The 23,815-nt window shown below is 40.7% G+C and overlaps 2 protein-coding genes across 2 annotated transcripts; one reads left to right on the forward strand and one right to left on the reverse strand.

Moving 5' to 3' along the window:
• The first annotated feature begins 15,210 nt into the window (after positions 1 to 15,210).
• f3a (coagulation factor IIIa) lies at positions 15,211 to 19,735 on the forward strand. Its single transcript, XM_036521889.1, has 6 exons — positions 15,211 to 15,452; positions 15,696 to 15,804; positions 17,489 to 17,682; positions 17,813 to 17,994; positions 18,153 to 18,318; positions 18,682 to 19,735. The coding sequence occupies exons 1-6, from the start codon at positions 15,386 to 15,388 to the stop codon at positions 18,825 to 18,827; spliced, it is 864 nt and encodes a 287-aa protein (XP_036377782.1). The 5' UTR covers positions 15,211 to 15,385; the 3' UTR covers positions 18,828 to 19,735.
• Positions 19,736 to 20,303: 568 nt separating this feature from the next.
• acp5b (acid phosphatase 5b, tartrate resistant) lies at positions 20,304 to 23,611 on the reverse strand. Its single transcript, XM_036521891.1, has 6 exons — positions 23,390 to 23,611; positions 22,935 to 23,122; positions 22,373 to 22,500; positions 22,002 to 22,193; positions 21,199 to 21,346; positions 20,304 to 20,697 (listed from the first exon to the last, which is right to left on the reverse strand). Exons 1-6 carry the CDS (start codon positions 23,460 to 23,462, stop codon positions 20,458 to 20,460), a joined length of 969 nt encoding a protein of 322 aa, XP_036377784.1. The 5' UTR covers positions 23,463 to 23,611; the 3' UTR covers positions 20,304 to 20,457.
• Between the last annotated feature and the right edge of the window lie 204 nt (positions 23,612 to 23,815).

Below are 23,815 nucleotides of genomic sequence, written 5' to 3' on the forward strand. Positions count from 1 at the left end.
CATGGCATGCTGGTGCGTCAGCGGAATTTGGGGCGGGGTAAAGAAGGATCTGTCATCCTTCAGCAGTTCCCAGGTCAGTGACAGCAGGTCGCACCAATGTGAAGACAGCGCCAAGATTCCAGGCAGTGTTTTCAAAGCTCCCAAAGACCCATGGCACATGCTTGAGATAAGAGTTGTGACGCATTGTTCGACAGTGCTTGCAGACACTTGAGTAATAACATACAGCACGTTCCAAAATTAGAAGCCGAAGTCCAAAGTCCAGACTATTCCCCGTTTATGCCAATTCTCTCTCGTCAGCATGCATGAAAGAATGTATTATCACCATCTGAAGATGTGTCCAAGCTACAGAGGTGTGCCAGAGTTGACTAGGTCAAAGTAATTGTGGGGCTGAAGTAGCAACACCTACACATTCACATTGGTTCATAGCTGAGTGTGAGAAGGATAAGACCTGCAGCCGTCAGCCTACTGGTCTGGTAGAATGGTCCAGTGTTCCTTGTCTTTGTTCAGCATTGATAATTCATTTTGTTAAACAGTTTAAATATTTCATTTACAACAGCACTTCAAGTCTGAGTGCCATGGTAGTGTTATTCCTGAGACACCTGTGCCAGTGAGGCACATCTGAGGTTAAGGTTGAGTTAATTTGAGGGGCTGACTGGAGTTGGCGCCAGGGTGCCTGTGTGGGCTGAGAGGAAGGGCTTAGGAATGCACAGACTCTGCACAGACCATTTCACTCCCGATCTTCACCAGACAGCACCTGATTCCAGCTATAACGGCCTCACAAGTGCAATCGGTCTGCCTCCCAAAAATAGCAGAGGCCAGTGGTGCCCGTATGAATGCAGCTGTGGAGTTTATGTGGCGGAGAATTTTCCCACCACACTGTAGTCATGTGACTCACCTTCAGCAGGCCATGCTGGGTTTCTAAAATGGATAATCCCGAGGGTCTCGTTGCTTGAAGACTAGACATGAATGAAAAACGGAAAGCGCTCTTTAAATGTCCTGGGGTAGTGTTGGGCCCCAGAAAAACCAAACAGAACATTGACCCGCAATAACTCACAACTGCTGGATATGCAGACACAACACAGTTAGACTCAGGTTTACATTGAACTGTGAGAAAAAGAGAGGAGGGCATTTCCTGGGAATTACCTTGACTGTATGGCTTGCTTTAGTGTGAGAACGTAACAATTAGACCGGGCATGTCCCCAGCTTCTAGGCTGGGTCCAGGGCTCTGTCTGGTTTTGTTCATCTACCTGAACAAAAAAACTCTACATTAAGCCACTTCCAAATAGTTCTTAGTCTGTTTGTAATGATTGGGTTTCACTGTTTGTTGTGAGGGTTTCACTGGTCAATGGCCATATTAGAAAAACAGAAGAGAAGAGAACTTGATGTCTGTTTGCCTAGTATTGGTCCTGAGTAACATTCTGTAAAACCCACAGTTCAGAGTATCCCAGGGTGCCCACATCCAAGAATGCAAGTAGTCTAATCAATGCCAGTAGTACCTGCATATAATTAACCATATTGTTACTAAATGACCACTCTGTATAATAGAGTAACACACCCTTTCATTGATGCGTGGATAGTTCCATCAACCACAGTCAGAAAAAAAGAAACATGCTGTGCTCAGAGACAATGGCTCTATGGTCAACCTCACAACTACCCTAAAAGATTTGTAGGCCCCAGTCCTCCAGGAACAGAAAAGATCTTATTCTCTCTTTTATTTACATTGGAACATGATTGTTTTCCCAAAAGAAAAAAATTAATTCCCCATTCAAAGTGGATGTGCTCAGCCAGGGTTCAAGGCAAATTCCACTCTCAGAATAAACATGGCAGCTTTCCAGAAGAGCATTGTATTGTGTGACATATGCTTTAATGAAGCATATTACAATAATTTGACTTTAAAACTCATTTAGCTGATTTCCTTCTTTAAAGTAGACTAATTTTAGTACCAATAGTGTCATCTTAAAAAGAAAAAAATGCATTCACAGTTTCATTCTTACTAAGCCTGACTTCATACTCATCTGCAGAATCTGGTAATATTAAGAAAAATATGATGGTGTCAGTGATGAAATTTCGGGATGTCCAGCTCTGAAAGAATGGCTGATTTGGGAAATACTGTATGTCACGTGCTTGTGGGCAGATCTCTGTGATGGCTGCATGCTGGTCTCAGTGGTGGAGGTCTACCTCTCTGCAACAAAGTTACACAGATCCTACATCTGTACAGCCTTCCTTGTAGGCAATGCTGACATAAATACATGTGGAAGACTTGTACTCACAGACAGACACAGACAGTGTGTTTACTCATTTTATCTGGTGCATGTGCTGTTTCGTCCAACCACAGTCACTATTTCAGTTTGTTTTAGCCTTTACACTACTTAAGATGATTTAGTCATTAATCTTTTTTATTGTCATGGACTGTTTGTTCAAACTCTGAATACATAACTCTAATAAATTAAAGGCGTGGCTGTCTCAGTTCCTGCATCATTTGTGTAGCGATTTTAGAGGCTAGATAACATATGTCCGGCTTGGAATATGGAGGGAGAGGTTAATCTGGGCTGGTATGAAGTGTTGTTTAGTACGAAGGGGAAGGGAGGGGGCGAATTCGTGGTCCTCCACTTCCCGTCCTGTCTGTGAGGCATGTGTCTCCGACTCAGGAATTAGAGACGGGTCAGCCTGGGGGTTGGGGGTATTCGAGGATATTGCCTGAAGTAGGTCATACAGTTACCCAAATGTTTTACAGGCCACATAAACTCATTAACATTTGTTGTTTTTGTCCAGGCAAGGATGTAGTCACTGATTTGCGATGTGTATGTGTGTTTGTGTTTGTGTTAGTGTGTGTGTTTGTGTATGCGCAGACCAAACAGATGATTCCACGTTTTAAATCTGCGTACTTTAATCTTTCGGCTAAATAAGTATGTGAGGCTGACATGAACAGTTTTTATCAAAGGAACAAAATGACACATGGAGCCAGATTTCGAAAAAGTACAAAGAAACCTATTCTGAGATTAGTGTGAACTACCAAGGCAATCAGTCAGTGAAATAGATATAATCATCCTAAATTTTGTAAACTAGATATCTAAGTAAAAAATTAATTGTGGTTTCAATTATCAATAACCATCAAGGAAAAAACTATACTATGGCTAGTTGTTTACATATTGGGTGAAGGACTAACTTATATGAAGCAATATTTGAAAATGTTGTTTATCTGTCTCTGCAATTTCCCGCTGAACAAAGAGGCTAGCCTTGCTGTGACTCACTGCGAGACCTTCCCAGAACAGCTATACACATCATCCAATGCGTTAAAGCACAAAGTTTAAGATATCAGATGGCTGTGGAACTTCCAGTCATCTTTTTAATGGATGAGAGTAGAGTCAATGCTAGAGCTTTTTATAAGGCTGCCGCTGTGCTGTCCCACATTGTAACACCTAGGCTTTGCACCCAAGCTGAGGCTTTCATCAAAAGACAATTAAGCCATTGAACATGACTAGGAGGCAGGCCACACTAATGCGGTTTTTACCATTTTCGTACAACCTACAAGACAAGGAGAGACTGCTGTGAGAGTCTCCATAATCCTAACCGTTACTCGGAAAAGTAAGCCACAGCACCGGCAATATGCACAACATTAATTAACATTTAATCATTTGGCAGATGCTTTTATCCGAAGCGACTTACAAGTGAGGCAGAGAACGGCACAAGCAAATAACCTTGCACAACAACAGCAGCTGACGAATGAGTCAGTAGTCAAGGGAAATATGCTCCTGAGAGAGCCCTTACTTGCCCCACAAGGGATACAGGGCTGAAAATGTTCAAATGAGCCTTGGGAGAGAACAGTGTGGGTTGTGGTCTTGGGAGAGAGCAGTGTAGGTTGTGCATGTAGGGAGACGTCACCACAAAACAGGCTGAAACAGGGATCGTGGAATGCTTACACCAAAGGCTCCTGGGAGCAGCAGTCAAAGGATGATTTTCAGGGTGATGAGAAACTGTTGTGGAAAGATAAGAGATGTCAGCGTGAGAAACAGCACACACTATCTCACCATTTAATGAAATGGACTCCCACAAAAGCACACAAAGATACTTGCATTTTCCAAATGTATGGAATTGTAGGTGCACATAGGCCATGAGTCAGTTTGTTATGTCCATTTACAATAACAAAGACTGTTTCTGTGCAGTTCAAGGAACAGAGGAAGCTACCAATACAAAGTGCAATAGAAAAACAATCCTATTTAAATAAATGTATGGGAACTAGGCAATTTTAATTTGTTAATTAAAATTGTTGCATTATTAAAAAGGCAAATGTAAAAGTAAACTGAGTATTTGGGAATAGTAAAAAAGTCCATCAATATGTTCACACTGTCAGTATGTACTTCCATTGTATGATTTCCATAGTCCTTCCATAGTCCATAGCACCTTTAGTCATTTTCAATGAACGAGAAGCAAAGAACTCTAATGTAAAAACAGGGAATATTAACCTAAAAGCACAGTAGTTTTATAAACTGTTATTTTTAACAGCCTTTGCTGTACGACCAAAATGAAATGCCTAATGTGTAATGCGGCTAGGGAAGCGATAACCACAGTATTGCAGAGCTGAAAGTAGGGTGGGGTACTGTGGGGTATCTCCTTTGGGCAAGGTGTGGCGTGCTTAAGTCAATATCCACCTGTATGAATGAATACTGTGAATACTGTAGTCTATGTCAGTTTACTAAGCCAATAAAAACATAATAATGTACTATGTAATAGATGGAAACATTGCCATCATGACCTATGACTATTAGTTTGACTCAAGATTTGTTTGTCATGATTGATTGACTTGATCTGAACCTGATAAAATAGGACTTGAGGAAGCTTCTGCCAGACATATGAGCATTGCAATATGTAGCGTGTAGTCGTTTCCAGACATACCCAGCCAATGTAATGCGACCCCATGAGACTAACACAGAAAATAGGATGATTTATGGTTCGCAGACACACTGCACTGAATCCCACTTCCCTAATCTTATAGCATATTGAGAGTAATTTCACTATCGGTAATTTGCGGTGGCGGTCTGGAATTTGTATTTTTTTGCAACAGATTTGGCAATGTCTTTGCGAATTGTGTTGGATTTTAAGCAGAGCTTAGGAGCCAGCAATCTTTAGTGCTGTTAGCCATGTGAAATGTCAGGTTTAGATCTAGTGTTAGTTCAGGTATAATTAAATACACCATAGCAGAGCAACACCCATATTCACATGATAATACATCATCATGTAATAGGAGCGTGTTTCACGGGAAACCATAAATCCCATAGCCATGTAAAAACATGCATGTAAGCAGCAGGATAACACTTACACACACACACACACTTACACACACACACACACACACACAGTGTTGATTTTATTCAAGGAAATTAAGCCACAACCACATTCCAAAACAAGCAGGGGCAAAGCAAAGTGCTTTGTTTAGGAAAGGAGTGTTTCATGTAAGGGGCAAAATGGCTTCATAAATAAAAGTCAAAGATTAATATTTTTATGTTAATTGCATGAAAACAATCTGAAAAGCTGTCATAGGTATGTAAATTTAATTGTAATAGAAAATTGTTTTTGCTTTCAGCTCAAAAGCACAGTGTTGTTACCAGTGTTGTCTGGAGCTGTACTTTATTTGTTCTCATACAAAAAGAAAACACAAATTTCTGCAAAGCATTTCTTTATTATTATTTTCCAAGGACGTTGTGGTGGCAAACTGTGTACAACACTGCCTTGAAATGAACATAAATCAGTTGCACATTCGATCCAAGTTTCCCTCATGAAACGGTGGGGCCGCCGTGTCCACTGAGAGCCCTCCGCACCCCCACTGCCACTCACACTGTGACCCCACCTCTTTTCATCTGCCATAATCACACCACCAGAACTTAGCTCATTAGCGAATGTTTGCTCAGTGGTGGAGGTGCTGATACGCCGTTACTCAACACATTATGGCAAGGAGGTGGTATTTACTTAAGCGGGTAATCTGTCCACACGGTTCGCTCTTAGAAAAATATTCTCATGATGTGAACGGTAATTGGTTACAGGGTTCTTGGAGGTGGTTTTGTCGAAGACAGCATAAGGCTGACCATATTTTACCATCATACATTTGCCTGTTCCTCTCATGCCTCCTATGGCTCGTTCTCTTTTGTTTCATTGTAAAAATTGCCTTTTGTTGTGGTCTTAAGGTTTTTTAAATAATTGGTAGTGCCGGGGTTTAATGCAGAACGAAAGGGGATGGGACTCTCATCTCTATTGATTCAGATGGGATGATAAGAAATGCTCAATGTAGTGTTTGCTCTGCTCACCGCATAGATGCTAACGTTTGTGTGTCTGTCTTATTTGAGCAACTGGCCTTGTGAGTTAATGTTTGTGTTGAGGGGGATTTGTCACTTGTGCAGTTGGGGATCACACCTTTTCAACAAATTTGTCTTTGTTCACTTCCACTGTGCTGTCATGAGAGTCTTTTGTTTTATTTTCTTTGTTGAGACCACAGGGATTGGCTATGTATGTAGACAGTATTGCTCAAGCTATGTTGTTGGCATCGTTGGATTTTTTTTGTTCACATTTCGAACTGTGCAGAAGCATACTCAGTGTTAAAATAATACTAACGAGCTATCTCACAGCTGCTTTGCATTAGTCTATATTTATATGTTTATATTTATATTGACTCAGTTTGTCTGTTTTGGAAAATGTGAACACAAAACTATCCCTGAAAACTGGAAGCACGCTCTTGACCCAAGAGACTGTCAGCAGTGGACTTAATTTTCTTGTCAGCACAATGAAAAATTACATGAAATCAAATACAATGGGTTTTTGGGAGTTCTGGAATTATTTGGACGAGAGTTCTCATTACTGCTTAGACTCTTAGACACTTAGATGTTAATGTGGCTGAAAAGGATATGCACGGTCACCATCATCATCACCATCTTTATCAACCTGAAGTAGCCTCGACCTTATGCTGTAAATTCAGGTAACTGAATTAACGTGAGTGCTGCCCTGGCAACCGATCCTCCTTGACAGGAATAGCCAAGGTCATAGAGAGAGTGACGCTATTCCAGTGACTGTGATTTAAATTCATTACTCACAGGAACATGGAGAGAAGGATATAAAGATAGAAAAAAACACACTGATGTCATTGGAACAGAGGTCACCCCTCATGTCACACAGATATGGACAAGCATTCAGTCAATGCACATACTGAGAGCAGAGCAATGTTGTTGTTTTTTTGCTCAATCCCCATGTTAACATATTGTACATTGTACAACTTCTGTGTTCTCGGCAGAGATTATGTTTTCCCACCAGAGACATTCTGGCAGTGAGACTAACTGAGGATTTTTGGTCCATGTGGACTAACAATTTTCCTTTTAAAGGTCAACAAGACTGCTGCAAAGGGAGGAATGCAAAGCGTTCTGATACCAGCTGAGTTTAAAACGTCACTCTTTGTGGGTTACGGGTGCTGCATACAGTACAAACATTACATTTGCGTTTACCAACTTTAGAGACCCTCTGATTGGAAAATCTTGCGCAAGTTTTGTCCTAATTGATACATCAAGCGTGGGAAAATATGTGGTACATCTGAAAATGACAGACCTCCTCTGAAGTGGGCTTCTTTGTTTGACGTCTCAGTTTTCATAGTGCCTCTTGTTGTGCTTTCATCTCTCCTCGGCCCTGGTGCCAAACAAGAGGCACCTCCATGTTCCTGGCTCAGCTCCAGGTAGCCTCTCACACAGCGTTTCCTGTGGTCACTCTCGGGCCTGTCTTTCCCTCACAGCAGCAGGAAAAGACCCCTGGGGTGCACATGCTTAATTTGCAGCAGTGATCACTGCAGTGGAGCAGTTTCACTGTATTCTTTCAACTTAGGCAGTGAGGGCTAGTGATTGAGTAGTGAGTTTGTAATAGAAAGGCTGCAAGTTTGAGTCACAGGTAGAACATTGCAATATTACCTTTAAGCAAGGTATGTAACCGGAAATGTCTAAGCATACATTCAGTTGTATAAATAAATGTGTAATCTGTGAGCTGTGCAGATTGTCCTGGGTGAGGATGGCTGCAAGCACGTAAATCATGTAATCTATCTTGCCCGCCTCTTACATTTTATTACATTATTGGCATTTAGCAGACATTCTTATCCTCAGCAACTTACAGTTTTTAACATGCTATGCATTTATATATCTGGATATTTACTGAGGCAATTCCGGTTTAAGTACCTTCCCCAAGGGTACAACAGCAGTGCCCCAGTAGGGAATCGAACCAGCAACCTTTCAGTTGCGAGTCCTGCTCCCCACCACTACACTACACCACCGGTTACACAGACGGCATGAAAAATGTTGTGTGTAGCCTTGGTAGCTTGCTAACAGGTTTTATCTGGAAAGTAAACCTAGTGACCTTGTTTGGGTTGGCACTGCCAGGAATTCATTAATCCCATTTGCAAAAGCTCTTGATTGGTAATATTCCCTGTGTTTAATGTTTATATACTGTTGGCTGAATGTTAAGCTTTTGGCATGGGCACTCATTGTGCAGTCATTTTAACTGTGGTTAAAGGATCTACTGCCATAACAATGTTGCTTCAGAAGTGAACAAAGCAATGCCACCTTTTGCCTGTGTCTGATGCCAGGTGTGATCATGGCAGTGTCCATATTTGATATGGGCAGATGCTGCTGCCCTTAAGGGATTTCGCATTAAGAGACTGATTGCGACATATCGTGGTCAGCGTTGGTATGATAACCGCATGCTGTATGGTGTCATTCTAGTTCAGTTGGTCTTCTGTCTTTCAAAATGCTGAGTAGCCTCTCAGTTCTAGAACCTTTCAGCGACTCAGAGAACACGGAATCCCAACATTCCGGGGTGGGAATCTCACAAGAGCCTCTCATCTCCTCTGTTAAAATACAAGTTCACCGCTAACATTGTAACATTTGCTGGCCCTTACGTTGAATTTAGTAAGACACATTGAGCCCAGTCACCTAAAGTATTTATAAAGTTTTGAGATTTGAGAGTGTGACTCTCTAAGACTTTCCCCACTCCTGACTGGTCCTGTCTCATTTTGTTCAACTTCTCCATTACAATGATCCACATAGCATCAACCCAAGTCTCTGTTTATGAATGCCATGTTCCACATTAGGTGATTAATGTAGTGTTCCTGGCAGATGACTATAGCTAGACAACTCAGACCACTCATCCAGCTGAGGTGCCATTTATACACAAATCACCCTGTGACCTTTAAACATCCATGGAATAAAGTAGTGTAACTATACCAACAATTTTCTGCTGTTGGGCTCCCAAATGCCTTCTGTCAGCAATTAAACAATACAATAGTACTAAAAGACACTTTTTTATTCACTTTTAATTCATCAGGATCTGGTCCAGGGGAGCAGTCAAACAGTATATCCCAACCACATGCCCCCAAGAAATCCCACATTTTGTTTTTATGGATTAGAACCTGTTTGAACTCACATGCCATTCAGCCGTCACCACTGATATGAGCAGATTTCCTGTTCCTTTTGATAATCCGCATTCTGTAAAGTAGGTCTCCTTGCAAACTTTTAAGCGTGATGTGGTTCACGTCAATCTGTCATCTCCCTTTGCAAGGTGGGCAGGTCTAAGCAGAAGAATGTTAATGCAAGGTTATACCATTATCCAGCATCTGCAGCTCAACCAAAAGTAAACAAAATCCCTGAAAACCGTCCGTAGGTATCTGGCTTTTGCAGCACACGCTGGCCTTCTGTCAGGGCAGCCAACTCTGTGACTGTTTACATCAGCAGAGCTGAGATTTTGATTACAGTAATTGTGATAATTGTGACCAGGAATGCTGTTGCTGGTATGTTCAGAGTAAGGTCAGTAATGGGTTCTTTTGTTGGTAATGGTTCTGTAATGGGTTCCGTGGTTGCCGTTGTTCTAAAACAGCATGATAAGCTCTGTAAAAAAGTTTATGAATTGGAATGATAGGTATGACAGTTAGATAGAAGATAGTTAAGCAAACTCCCAAGTGAGCGTAGCACCTGACAATGGTAAAGTAAATTAACATAAAAGTAATACAAGTTGACTGCAGTTTTTTAGACTAAACATTATGATCTATGAACATGACATTTGCTGTTTTTTCCAGACTTACTCATTTTTCCATGGAAGTGATTCCCATAAAGAGTGATATGGATCTAAGCGCTGTGGGTTGCGTGACGCAGGAAGGTTTGTGGTCCACGTTTTCAGTAAAGGTTTTTATCCCAACATCGACTGGGTGCAGCAGCCCTCCCATTTCATTTTCGACACGTTCCCACTCGCCCTGTAGGTTACCAGTCTCAACACATTCCCGTAAATTTAAAATCTGCACTGTCTGTTGCATAACTGTGTCGGTATAGAGTGCTGAGACATTTAGACCATAGATGTGATTCAGACAGAAGCCTTAACATCATAACACTATCACTGGATGTAAGACACAATGGGCCCGCAAAAGATGTCCGCAACAACATGGTAGCAAAACAGGATGCACTTCCGGCAAAAATACAACAGACCCCCCTTTATACTGAAGACTTCCTCAGCATCAGAAGAGGAAGCTTCTTATTTCCTTGGATCCAAAAAAAAAAGAAATTACACGCAAGGCATAGGAATTCTGCCTCAACACTCTCAAGGGAACTAAACTGCTAGCTGAGAGCTAGACAAATTTTTCTGTTATTAGGACTACACACACATAAGCAACAGCGAAATGAATAAAGGGCCAGCTCCACATGTGAACAGTTACTAAAATGTAACAAATGTTACATTTTAAGAACAGGTATATATTTATATCGAGGTGGAGCCAATGGCCTCATCTGCTGTTGCACTGAAGTCTTGCCTTTTTATACAGTACTTTGAGGGTAGTATTATTGCACTGATTTACACATTATTTGTTATTGTCAGAGTATATACTACAGCACTTAGTCTTCAGTATGGTGCCAGTTATGACAGTATGTGAAATATTCACACTAGATCAAAAATGTGGTCTGTTGGTTTCTGTATATACAGTTAAATACATGGCCTTACCATGTGCACTTACATAAATTTGCTTTGTAAGCTGCTCTGTCTGCAGACTGAATAAATGTCCATGTCTGACGTTTAAACGAAGAAGGTTACACATTCCTTGCATTATACATTCAGCTCCATAAGACAAGGTACTCATAAAGTTTTACAGCTCTGCTGCACTTGGCACACACATCCAAACCCAGCACTATCTCCTCTCCACATCACCGGCACACACCCATAAAACCAGCCAGTCATGGCTTCAGTGCAAAAGGATACCTGAGACTGTTGTGATTACATTGAGAGACTGACTGACCTACAAGTCTAAATATGTCTGGCTGATCCAGCCCCTTTGAAAAAATCAAAATTCATTGTTTTATGTTTGGAAAATGTGTAGTAATAACATTGTCTGCTACAATCTCTCTTATTTACTGACTCCATTATAGTGAGACAAGTATGGGAGAGAAGTCTTGTTTGTTTTTAGAAGGATGGCATATTCATACAAAAAACACCCATTGATTCATCATCATTCTTCACACCGGTACTTTTTTCTGAATAACAATGCCGATTTATTGTAAAGACATACAGTCAATCAATCAATCAATTGTTATCAGCTGTTATTTTTTTTAATCTATTTAATAAGTGTTAACAGAAGAGATTACCCCTCAATAAGAATCCTTGTTTCCTGTTTCCTTTACATGAGGACATTTTCATTGTGTGCTTTGGCTGAAACGTCTCTTTGTCTTAGATCCACTTTAATATCAGGCATCATAAGTTTGATTCTGTTGACTTGAAAAGTCTGGGGCTGTCATTACAGGTCGAATGTGTTTAATTACAATATTGAACCTATTACAATTGTTGCTGTGACCCAGCAAATAGGGCAGACAGGACTTAATCAGAGAGACCGCTCTCCATATCTGGACTACAATGGACATTTCTGGGAAATTGATGACATCATCCTAAATGAAACCTCATAAAACACCAGAGGTAAATAAGTACATCTTTATCAAGTCTGTTATGAAATAATCACCCTTAATATTAATTCACTGTCTCATCCAGTGATTCATTTTTACACAAAAAATGTGTAGAACTTTCTGAGACATAAGATCTTGTAACAATTTATAAAAATGGAAAATATCCCAAAACAAAACACAAGTCAACAAGCAAGCAAATATTAATTTTAGTATATTTTTAAAATTTGGTCACCTTGGTGTATATTTTCATCAAATGTGCTTGCAGAAAATATATAAGCCCTAGCTTTGTCAATTCAGAGAAAAGGCGGGTGTGCATTTTATTAAAGCCACATTTACTTTCCTGGAGAGTTCTTGTGCAGTAGGCTTTGGCTGCCTGCTGCTCTCATTTCAATGGAAGCCCTTTTTTTCATGAATCAGTATTCAGAACATTTCGTAAGTACTTACACATGCAAAACCACAACTGAATGTGAGGCACCTCTTCATTAGCATATGCTTTGTAGTAAGAGGTGTCTTTATTATAGACATGGAGCGGTATGTAAGTGAGCTAACCACATCAGTATTTCTCAGTGCTCATAAGAGGAAAGAAACAAATTGTTTTTTTCTATTGAATACATGAAATCTGGAATCAAACTGCAATTACTGCTAGTATTATAATTTCAATGAAATAGAATTATTTCAACCTAGAGAATCCGCTTTGGAAATCCATGGCTAGGATAATCTCAAAGTGTCAAAGTGAACTGTGCTTCTTTTACTGTGGTCCAAACACGGCCCATGCCAAGGTGTCTGCAATGATTATAGATGAAGAGGAAGAATCACACACAAAAGTGGCAGTCAAAAGGTGTTTAAATTATCTTAAATTACTCACACACACAACATGTGTTGTATATAATTAGGTATACAGTGATATTTGTAACCATGGTAATGTAACTTGTCATAGTTACCAACTAACTTGTGCAGTGGGCTTGCCTTGGAGATGGACCTAAGGCCAGGAATCTCACAACCCTTTAGAGGTCATTAAAGCACTGGGCCTACCATTACCAATATTGAATCATGCAATTGTAGATGTGGTGCTGAGAATGACAGTAACACACCACAGGCTCAGGCTCAGGCTCTGGCTTACTGACTTGGAAATCATTACATTACTGGCATTTAGCAGATGCTCTTATCCAGAGTGACTTACATGGGTTACAGTTTTTTTGTGTTGCCCAAGGGAACAGTAGCAGTGCCCCAGCGGGGAATCGAACTGACAACCTTTCAGTTACAAGTCCTGCTCCTTAACCACTATGCTACACTGCCGCTCACTTTTAGATCTGTGGTATCACGGTGAACATTACTGCTGTTTTTCTCATAATATCACAGAGATGAGCAATGCATTTAATTCTGTCCAGCTGCTGCTGGTTATCATCACTCTTTACTCCAATCTGGGTTCATGTGCACTACTTCCTGTGAAGTGAGAGTTATTTTGACAGTCTCAAAGGGTACCTTAGACTTCAGTGCTTTAGACTTCCATCTTTACATCACCTATGAATGTATATTTCCAAATGGGGCAGAATTTAAAACTCAGTCATGCGTGAGTCATGGAAAAGGTCAGTGAATAGCTGTGAAATTATGCACAGAATCAGTGCGGATGGAGCACACATGGTGTGGTCAATCACACACTTTTTTGGGTTCAAGTTTCAAATGTAATTTTTACATATATTAATTGATGTTTTTTCATTAAATGTTTTACTCATGAGTTTTCAGCAAATATTTACAATGGTTAATTTAGAATGTCTACTTTCTAGCTGTACTTAAAGATTAAGGAATTTTTCAGGAGCTATTGTGGTGGTCAGTGCATGCTTTTAACACGACTATATATTTAGTGGGTTGTTATTTATTATCTTATAATGGCCAGTGTTCTATTGGTTGCATGCATAATATAAAAATGCTGAATATAAGACAGTGTTTGTCTTTATATGCATTTATCTTTCACAGAGTATAATGAGACATGTCTTCCATGGCGTAACCGGTGAGGTCCGTGGGGGGGGGGGGGGGGGGGGTCATTGGTGTTTAGGTTTTGTCAATGTATAAACAATACATACATAGAAAGAGACCTGTTGCTATTTTGTTTGCTTTAATTGTACGGTACACCATCTGAACTGAATAACTTCTCATGTGTGGAGCTTTCATATGAATATGCATTGCTGAATGAATAATAAATCGTAAGAACATTATCTAGAGCATCAAAATACATAGGTCTACGGTATGTAGCCACCTGCTGCTGCCAACGTGCATAAATTCAAATTGCTGCTGTCAGTGGAAGCGCTGATGATATAAGGAGCTGCGTTCGCGCCCTCTCTCACAACTATCACATACAGCGGACACTAAATACAATTCTAAACGGACTTGCGCATGCACTTGTCTCGGAGGAGAAGTTCTCAACCACTGATTTTTTTTTTATCCAGTTGTATTTAGCTTCAAATTTTCAAGTTGTATTTAGCTTCAAGTTTTAGCTCTAAAAAACTTTAAAAAAATGAGTGTCTAGGAGATTGTACACTCATCGTTTACCCAGATCTTGAGCAATGCCCTTTTTTACCAAAATGGATTATATTCATTACCATATGTGTCGCCACGCAACCAATCTACGTACCAGCAAATTCCAAATAATACCAAGACTGAATTCCGGGAAAAGTAGCAGAAGTGGTTGAGGAGTGGAAAACCAGTTTGATGAGTTTGTAACAAAGTGTCATTGTATTACTTTAATTTTATGAGCCAACTATTTAATGCATAGTCCATGTAGCATTTGCACAAGATAGAAAGGGACATTTAACGAAGGTGGGGTAAAACATTAAAGACACCGTTCCCCATCTGTTATATGAGAGTGTTTTGCTATATTGTAAACGTGTCATGCTCAGAGGAAAATTACTCTCACACTGAGAATATCTTAGTGCAGAATGTGTGCAAACAGATGGGCTGCTTTTGTAAGTGCAGTGGCTACAAACTTACTACCACCATCAGTTTATTAATGTTGCTCGGTTAGGTGACTCAACAGGTCACTGTTCCAGAATTACACTTACGATTCGACACTTCACAGACATTCCGCGAAGAAATGAAGCTCTATTGCCTGCTTCCAGGTGGAGCAGGATAACCATATTTGGTTCGAAATAGCGTCATTATTTTGGTGGACAGCGTGCTCAGCCAATGGCGTTCCATTCATTAGCGAGGGGCTGTGATTGATTACTGTGGTGCACACGATTTATATTCAGTTCTCTGGCTGGAGATTAACCGGTGTGACTGTAACTGTGTGCTTCCGAGACGGTGTTGACCTGAAAGTACTCAGTGCGGAGTGTACGTCTTCAAAGGAACCGTCTGTAATAACTGGATACTGTACAAGTAAGATAACTCATTCAGGTGGACAAGGTGTGCATTCACCGATCGTAAGGAATATAACGAATATGCTGGAGACGAGGATTTGCACGGCACTATTATTTTCTTTTTTCTATCTAATCGGAGAAGTTGCAGGTTAGTAAAAGACATTATTGTCTTTAATACGCTGGTGGATTTCAGAAACAGACCCGTTTTTCATTTCGGCTGCTATATGGTCAGCCCAGCATGAGGTTCAAATTCCTTTGTGTTGTCTTACTGAACAATGCATCGACATGATCATCTAACATTCGTCTTTTACGTTATGTATGAAACGCAGCAGTTTTGGCTCTGTTTTTTTTTAAATCAACATTTTCATTCGTCGTTTTTAATTCTCTATAGGTACGTATCCCAGGGCGCAAAACGTCAGATGGTCTTCATCTAATTTCAAGACACTACTGCAATGGAGTCCCGAACCAACCAACTACTCGTACACGGTTGAATTCTCTGTGTAAGTAGAAGTAGAAAAGGTTGCGTTGCCTTCTGTTTTATCGTAGAAGTTGCCATGCTGTGACTACATCACTAGCACTTAAAGTAATGTGTTCGCTTATATTTTCAGTAGGTTGCTGGCGCAAAATAATGCTTGAATCAATGACATGAGAATATTTCACTATGGTGCGTAATTAGGCTGTGCGTGTCCCTCACTGAAAAATCCTTCCAGTTAATCGTAGAAGTTGCTGTACTGTAACTATACTGAAAGTAACAAGGGTTAGCGTATAGTTACAATAGTTGTTGGCGCAAGATAATACCCGATTACATTACTTAATTAATATTATTTTTTATCTTATCCTTCCCTTTTCAGTCTGGCGCGTAATTAGGCGATGTTAGGCGTTATGTTACCACATCGCAAAATAATTTCGCTTGTCTTGAACTGCGCTCGAATTAGGATAACAATAGCCTTGATACTTCCATTGAGCAAGATCGCCGAGAATTAACTTTGTTGCATTTAATTTCAAATGGTTTTGCGCTGGCATGGGCGAACTTGTACCGTACATGAAATGTCAGGGTTCATTTTTGTTACATGTGTTATGTGACTCATTTTAAAACACAGTCCAAATGTCCCTCATAGTTTGGGAATCGCAGATAAATATGAAATCCAACCTTGTGTCATGGTGTAATTGTAATGACTGCATTCATGTACCGAGGTTCTATGGTCTGTGTTAAAAGTATAAAACCATATTCTGCTGCAATTTTTTAAAAATCCAGAATAATTTCAAAATGGGTTCATGTTCAGCCTTTACAGTTACATTTTCATTGTATATTGTCGTGTGGCAGACACCCTCAGCAATTCACAGCAATTTGCAAAGAAGTGCATGTAATAAAGGTGAAACACGGTACATACAGGGCATGTTAGAACGTATGCAACCCCTTTACCTACCGCTGTGATAGCTAGTTCATACATGCTTTGATAAATTTGCAAGTGTGATACTGCAATACAGAAATACAACACACCCTACAACCAGACTACACAAATATGGGAAGCTCAAACATGGTGAAGTGCCAGGAGTCTTCTGTCTGTAAAGGTCTGTGAAGGAGGATGGGGTATCATGCAATCATGCCTGATTACATGTGTGTATGTTATACACCACTTGACACATATATTCTCATAAGAGCAAACGTAGTTATTGAAAGCGTTTATGTACGTTGAGGTACACAAATATTCTTGGTGTTCAGGATCTTTTTTGTCTGTAAACATCACTGCCAAGGTTATATTGTGGAGAGCACTGAGAATACAATATGTGTCACCAGTATTGATTCTTTGAAAGATTCTTTAGCTATGCTATATACCATTTGAGTTAGTGTATTGACTGAGGATGGTTTCAAGGATGAAGATCAGTGCTGTTTTCATAAGTACACCATTTAAAATGTATGGGAATTCACATGGCTTTACTGTGCAGATGTAAACAGAAATCCAACTGCTTTGTGTGTGGTCCAATTCATTTTCATTGAAGTGAAGCAGATAGCATAATAAAAACAAGCAAGCTGACAATCAAGCAGTGGAATAAATTTTATGTCCTTTCAGTCTTTGCAAAGCCAGTTAACTGGACCTGGAGTAGAACACTGAATGTATGTGTACACAGAAGGGAATGTTAGTGTTCATGATGTTAATGGCTGTATGTGTACCTTTATTTCAGTGTTGGTAAAAATCGAGAGAGGAACCCACACTGTATCAGATCAAGTAAGACAGAGTGTGATTTGACCAGTATGTTGACTGACTTGAAGGCGACGTACTCTGCTGATGTTATCTCCGAGCCCTTGCCGGGGCAGAGCTCTGACCTGCCAGAATTCCCACACACCAGATCGGACACGTTCTGCCCATACAAAGACAGTAGGTGTCCCACCCAGCTGTAATCATCTAGCATGCTGCACTGATCGAAATACTGCAATATACAGTACATAATGGACACATTTGGTTATGATAAATCCTGCTGATCGTCTTGTTTTTTCCTTTCTTTAAGCTGACATTGGAAGGCCTGATTTCAGCATAGAGGTGAACAAGGAGAAAGACAATATTACTCTTTACATTAAGGATCCTCCATCTGCCATTTATAAGGATGGCAAACAATTAAACATGCGGGACATCTTTATGAATGACCTCAAGTACAGAGTCACATACAGAAGAGCCACAAGCACTGGAAAGGCGAGTGGAGTGTAACATTTTTTTTGCTCATTTGTGTTGTATATTTTTGCATAACCTTCACTGGCATGGTGTGTGTGTGTGTTTAAACAAGCATATCTGACATACGAAGCGCTTCAGAAGAATTTACACCTCTGGTCATTGTGTGTTGCTGTCTACAGAAAACGGCAGACACAGACAGCAATCAGATTACGCTGAAGGTGGATAAAGGCGAAAGCTACTGCTTCAACGTGGAGGCCTACATCCCGACTCGCAGCCCAGGGAAGCAGCTGGGGGAGATGAGCATGACGAAGTGCTCCCAGGCCGGGGACAGGCCCTTCTACGAAGGTAGAATAGCAGCGATTCACAAGGGCAACCTTACACAGTGCATCATGTCGTTCTGCGTTGGCACTGAGAGGGAGACCCCAGATAGCTCTCCCGGCACTGTTGAATCGAAGTGGAGTGGAATGGAATGTGGAATGATAAGGGCTTCTTTATGAATCTTCTGGGGCCATGTTTTACAGCCGGCAACTAGCAAGCAACGGCTGGGTTCCCAGCGTTCTCCAGGGCTCCCAACACACTGACCGACTGTGTGTGTGTGACCAATGACTGATAACAGTCTCGGCTGACTTGGCAAAAAAAAAAGTCTGTGCGCTTGCCCATGAATCAACAATCTCTCTCTCTCTCTTTCTTGTTCGTCTTCCTGTTCAGAGTACGGAATTGGTACCATCGTGTGCGCCATCCTGATCATCATCGTCGCCATAGCCGTAGCCATCACCGTGACCGTGGTGTGCTGCAAGCGGCGCGGCCGAGCCGGGAACAGAGGAAAGGAAGGAACGCCTTTGAACAGCGTGTAGACGTGTGGGGCCGCGGCACAGGAAAAACATGGTACGGCTGCACTGGGTCAAGCCCTTCCAAAGGGAGGAGACAGTGCACCCACAACATTCCTTTGTCAAACATTGGAATTCTGCACTGTTTCTGTGAAACATTACATGTTTGATATGTTACACATATATTTTACTAACTGTTTCTGTTATGTTAGTTTAAAAAAAAACAAAGCTGTATCTGTACATGCTGAGCATAATGGTGACTGGTACTTATAATGGGAGGCTAGAAAAACTGCTGTGATTATTTTTTCCCCATACTTCTGTACTTATTTGTTTTAGGCACATACACTTTTCTAAACTTGTAAGTTGGGGTAATCACTGGGAAATACTAGTTGATTTTTGGGAGATTTGAAAACAAGATTATAGGGGAAATGAAAAATCGGTGTACTATATTTTTCTAGATATTCTGGTTGTAATTTATTCTTTGTCATGTCTAACAGGGAACTTTTTGTATATTTTGGTATTTTCTTAACAGGGTATTTATGGTTTAAGGTGTATGGGAGCAATAGATTTTTATTTTGTTTACAAATACTATGATACTTAATATTTAATATGCGTGCACTGACATGGTTAAATAGAAGATGGAAATAATATCAGTGTAATTATAAATGCTTATGAATGTTTAACTTTGTTCATGTCTCAAGTGCAAATTATCTAAGGTGGAGTGACTGTCTATTTAGTTCTAGACTAAGTTGACAATTTGTGATGCACAAAAAGTAAAATCAAGTGTACATTTTTAGTCATGAATTAATTGTAATTTTGATCCATGATGAGCTGGTGCGTGTCCACCTTGAGTTTTCTTCATAAATGTTTGACAGTATGGTGCATTATACTTTTTTAACAATAAATTTTATTCACCATTCTGCTTATCTTTGCCATGTAAACCATCTACCTTTCACATTTACACAGTTTTGAGTAACACATGGCTGTTCAAACAAAGGATATGTCAAACGTTCTATCTTTTATTTTCAGTGAAAACAGAAGTACTGTCACATTTAATTCCTAGCTGTCTGCGTTTTTGCAGCACAGGCTACCAAAAACAAGCAAGAGCCTCAGTTTAATGTAATCCACATCCCCTTCCTCTTTCAGTTTAGAGGATATTGTATTTTTGTGTATTGCACATAAACAGAATAGCATCACTCACTTCCCTGACCCCCGTTGTCCTTCGCTTAGAACAAACAGTAAAAAAGAAATTGGACAGTGTTGATATAATGCCCTCTACAGGCTAAGTAGTTTCCTTGATAAAACTGGATAGAAACAACATCACATACTCTTGCGAAATTCTAATTAAAAATAAGTACAAAAGATATGTGCTTATATAATTTTGGGAGACATCCAATCGAGCCATAATTCTCCTTTTTCCATGGTACTGAGAAACAAATTGAAATATTTAAATGTTCATATGCCTTTTATTTGGACATGTAATGAAAAATGAACATTTGCATGTTACTTATAAAGAACAAAGTGCTATAGCCATAAAATAGAATTCCCCTCTCAGTTAAATTCATTTCCAATGCAAATTATAATTAAAATAGTGTGAGTGAGGCTGTGTTTAAAAGCAGGTTACTGTTGATGAAAAGTTGTATCTCCTCTCCCTCTGTCAAATTCTGCGTTTCCCCAAAGTGGTTTGATACAAACATTTTCCATCAGCTTGGACGTAACTGATAACCATTTTTTCTGGCATGACCTCAAAGTGTACAAAGCCACCTCTTGTGTTGTTGACAGCGCTGGAGAATTGCAGCCAGGAAGCAGGGAAACTCTCCCTGTGGCTGACAGACAGGTCCTCAAAATTCCCACTTCCGCTGACGACATACGCGCTCCCATCATCCTCTTGGATAAACTACAAATGGAATTGAGAAAATGAATATGAGGCATTAAAAAGAGCGTACAATGATTTCAGCATGTTACACCAGCTCAATAGAGATAGCCCTTAAAAATGAATGAAGAGGCAGACTAACAATTCTTCATCAGTAGGAGCTATAAAAATGCCTGGGGACCAAAGAAAAGCATAGCGCATTTAGTCTGAATTAAGACTACTTTTACTCTTCTGAGAATTCACTCAATGAATGTGACTCAACTGTGTTAAAGTCAAGGTGCATTGTACTTTTTAGTTATAAAGATGAATCATGTTATCTAGTGTGAGTGTGTGCACGTGTTCATGTATGCTTTGATCACACGCCATGTATCACGTATGTGTGCATGTTAGAGAACAAGACGGACATGGAGCATGTCATCGTGAACTGTGTGTTGTAGACAGCGATATGGTGCACCGTGGTGGTCGTCGAGCACGTCATGGTGATGTGAGTGACATGTGCAAAGGATCGAGTGACAGAAGGCCTACCTGAAGGCTGTGGTCATGGCCGCTCAGGTACACTGTGACGTTGTGCTTTTTCAACAACGGTCTGACTTTGTCCAGTAGACACCGTGTGGGGCCGTGGTGGCCGACTGACCACACAGGGTAGTGCCCAGCAACAATGACAAACTCAGACCTGAGTGAGAACCAAGGTAACAAAAATTGATCATGACTCAGATTCAGACTCAGACTCAGACATGATCATACGTACATAAAGACCCTGGACCAGGGGTGCGAACATCACCACAATCTGAAGTTACATCAATGAAGGCTGTAGAGTGGGGATTTTCTGAGACTGACCTACACTGACCTTGGCAACTGCTGGATTGAGATGTGGGGATGAATTCTTTAAGTATGGTCTGTAGGGGGTGTATTCTCTTAGTGATGTCTGTAAAGGGTGTATTCTCTGCACTGCGTTCAGAGAGTATATTCTCTGAGTGAGATTTTAAGTGATGTTTGGCCAAACATTGGGCTCTGAAGAATGTGAGGGTGGATCAGGGGAACTGAGTGGTAGGGATGATGGGAGTCACAGGATCCAAAAATACACTCTCATATTTCCATATTCTTTCCCAGGGACTTACACTAGGCCAAGGGAAGGGCACAGATGATATTGTTCTTGCAAAGATCAAAGATATTTTTGGTCAAATCAGTTGTTTACACACTCACTCCTTTGTTAGACTTCTCTCTCATTTCACTGACATTTGTTTAGCGAGGACTTTGGGAGTATGTACAGTGCGTAACATTCCCGTAGTAGGGGAGTATCTGAGAGGTGTTATGAGGCATTTTCTTACTTTGTGTCCTGTAGGCGTGCGTTAATCCAATCCAGCTGCTTGTCAGCTGCCTCAGAGTCGGCAGGCCCCACAGGCTGGGTTCCGTCATAGGTGTTCCCACACAGCACCACCGTGTCCGTCATTAGAACGGTTACCGACGAGTTGCTTTGTGGGACCTTAAAGCGGAGCTCATAGTACAGGCCAGGGAAGTGCCTGTGAAGCGCCGGCAACAAACTGAGCACAAAGTCTGAAAAAGGGTGCTCCGCATTGGTGCCGCCTGGGCTGAGCAACAGGCCTTTTTTAAATGTAATCTGTTGTTATTACTATCATTGTTATCATTATTATTTTGTAATTAAAAACCTGAGGACAGCGCACAGGTCAGGGAGGCTCACCATCTCTCAGATCTCAAGGAGTAAGCAATCTGTGCCGACACATTCCTCAAATGGTCGTGATTTCCTGCCACAAGATACCACGGGACTTTGAGTAGTGGCGTTTCAGAGAAGACTTTTTCAAAAGTCACCTAAAGAGGAACAAATCCCAGCATCACACAGGAGTATCGAATGCTGTCCTCAACACACAGCCCGCCCCAAAAAACTACATTGTCTTATGATGATGTCATCAACATAGCCACAAGGTGGCACAAGCTCCATTCAAATCACATGCCATCACATGACACAACAGTGTGTTCAGAGTGCTTGTCAAACTAAGTGGCTATTCCACCAGTTTTCACTGTCACCCCATACTAAGTAACTTTCCTTTGTGAAACAGTCCGTTGGCGGGTTGTCATTAGCAGCAGGGAGTTGTGACATAGCATATGTTGACACATCTCTCTGAGTTTAACACGGGACACATTAGATTTAGACAGGACATTAGAACAGAGAAGAGGTTTCATTGCTACTGTATAGCACAGTAACAAACACATCATTAGCAGAAGTTTTAAAAGCTTGCAATTACCTTGAAGCGGAAATCCTCAACATTCTTCACCCCTTCATAATAGAAGTGATCTCCCAGGCTCAGAATGAAGTCAAGGCCTGAGGTTTGAGCCACTCTGGCCAGTTCGGCTGCATTGGACTTCTCCAGGTGTGTGTGGAATGGTGGTACAGGTAGACCCCCCCAGTCTCCTATCCCCACAAAGCGAAGGGCTGTTGGGGAGAGAGTCATAAATCAACAGCACAGAACTGCTAACTTCTACAATGACTCACCATAGTTCCTCTTCAATCAGTGGCTTTTGCTTTCAATGTCTGAAAAAATATCACACGCTCCTTAAAATTTTAAACAAATACAAAGTACAATGCTGAAGAACTGTAATGCATCCAGCCTTTATATATCAGAGAACTCCGATCATGACAAGAGGTTTCAACAGTGTCACTTTACCCATACCACACCAGAACAATGACATTGTACTTTACCATGCTCCCGTGACTGGCATAGCGTCCACAGCATCTGAAGACACACCAGGACAACCAAAGCTATCTTGTACATTGAGTCTACTGTTAGGTTCAGTCACATGTGTCATCCACAATTAAAGTGAGTCAGAACTCCACAGACAAACAGACAAAAATAAGAGACGCGTCTCTTTCCACTTAGGGCAGCACAAATATAGGAAGCAGTTTTGCGGTTAAGAGACTTCCTGTATTATGCGGAACAAGATAAGCAGGCCAGTGATCACACTCAGTAAACATACTGTAGACCTGAGGGTTCATAACACAACATCAGATGACTTTAAATGCAACTGATGATAAGGGCTATAAAGACATACAGACAACTCCACAAGTGATATTCATGTTCATTATATATGCTCATGTTAAATTAATTAAATGAACTTGTACAAAACA

Source organism: Megalops cyprinoides, chromosome 2 (genome assembly GCF_013368585.1).
Source record: "Megalops cyprinoides isolate fMegCyp1 chromosome 2, fMegCyp1.pri, whole genome shotgun sequence".
In the NCBI taxonomy this organism is placed as follows: domain Eukaryota; kingdom Metazoa; phylum Chordata; class Actinopteri; order Elopiformes; family Megalopidae; genus Megalops; species Megalops cyprinoides.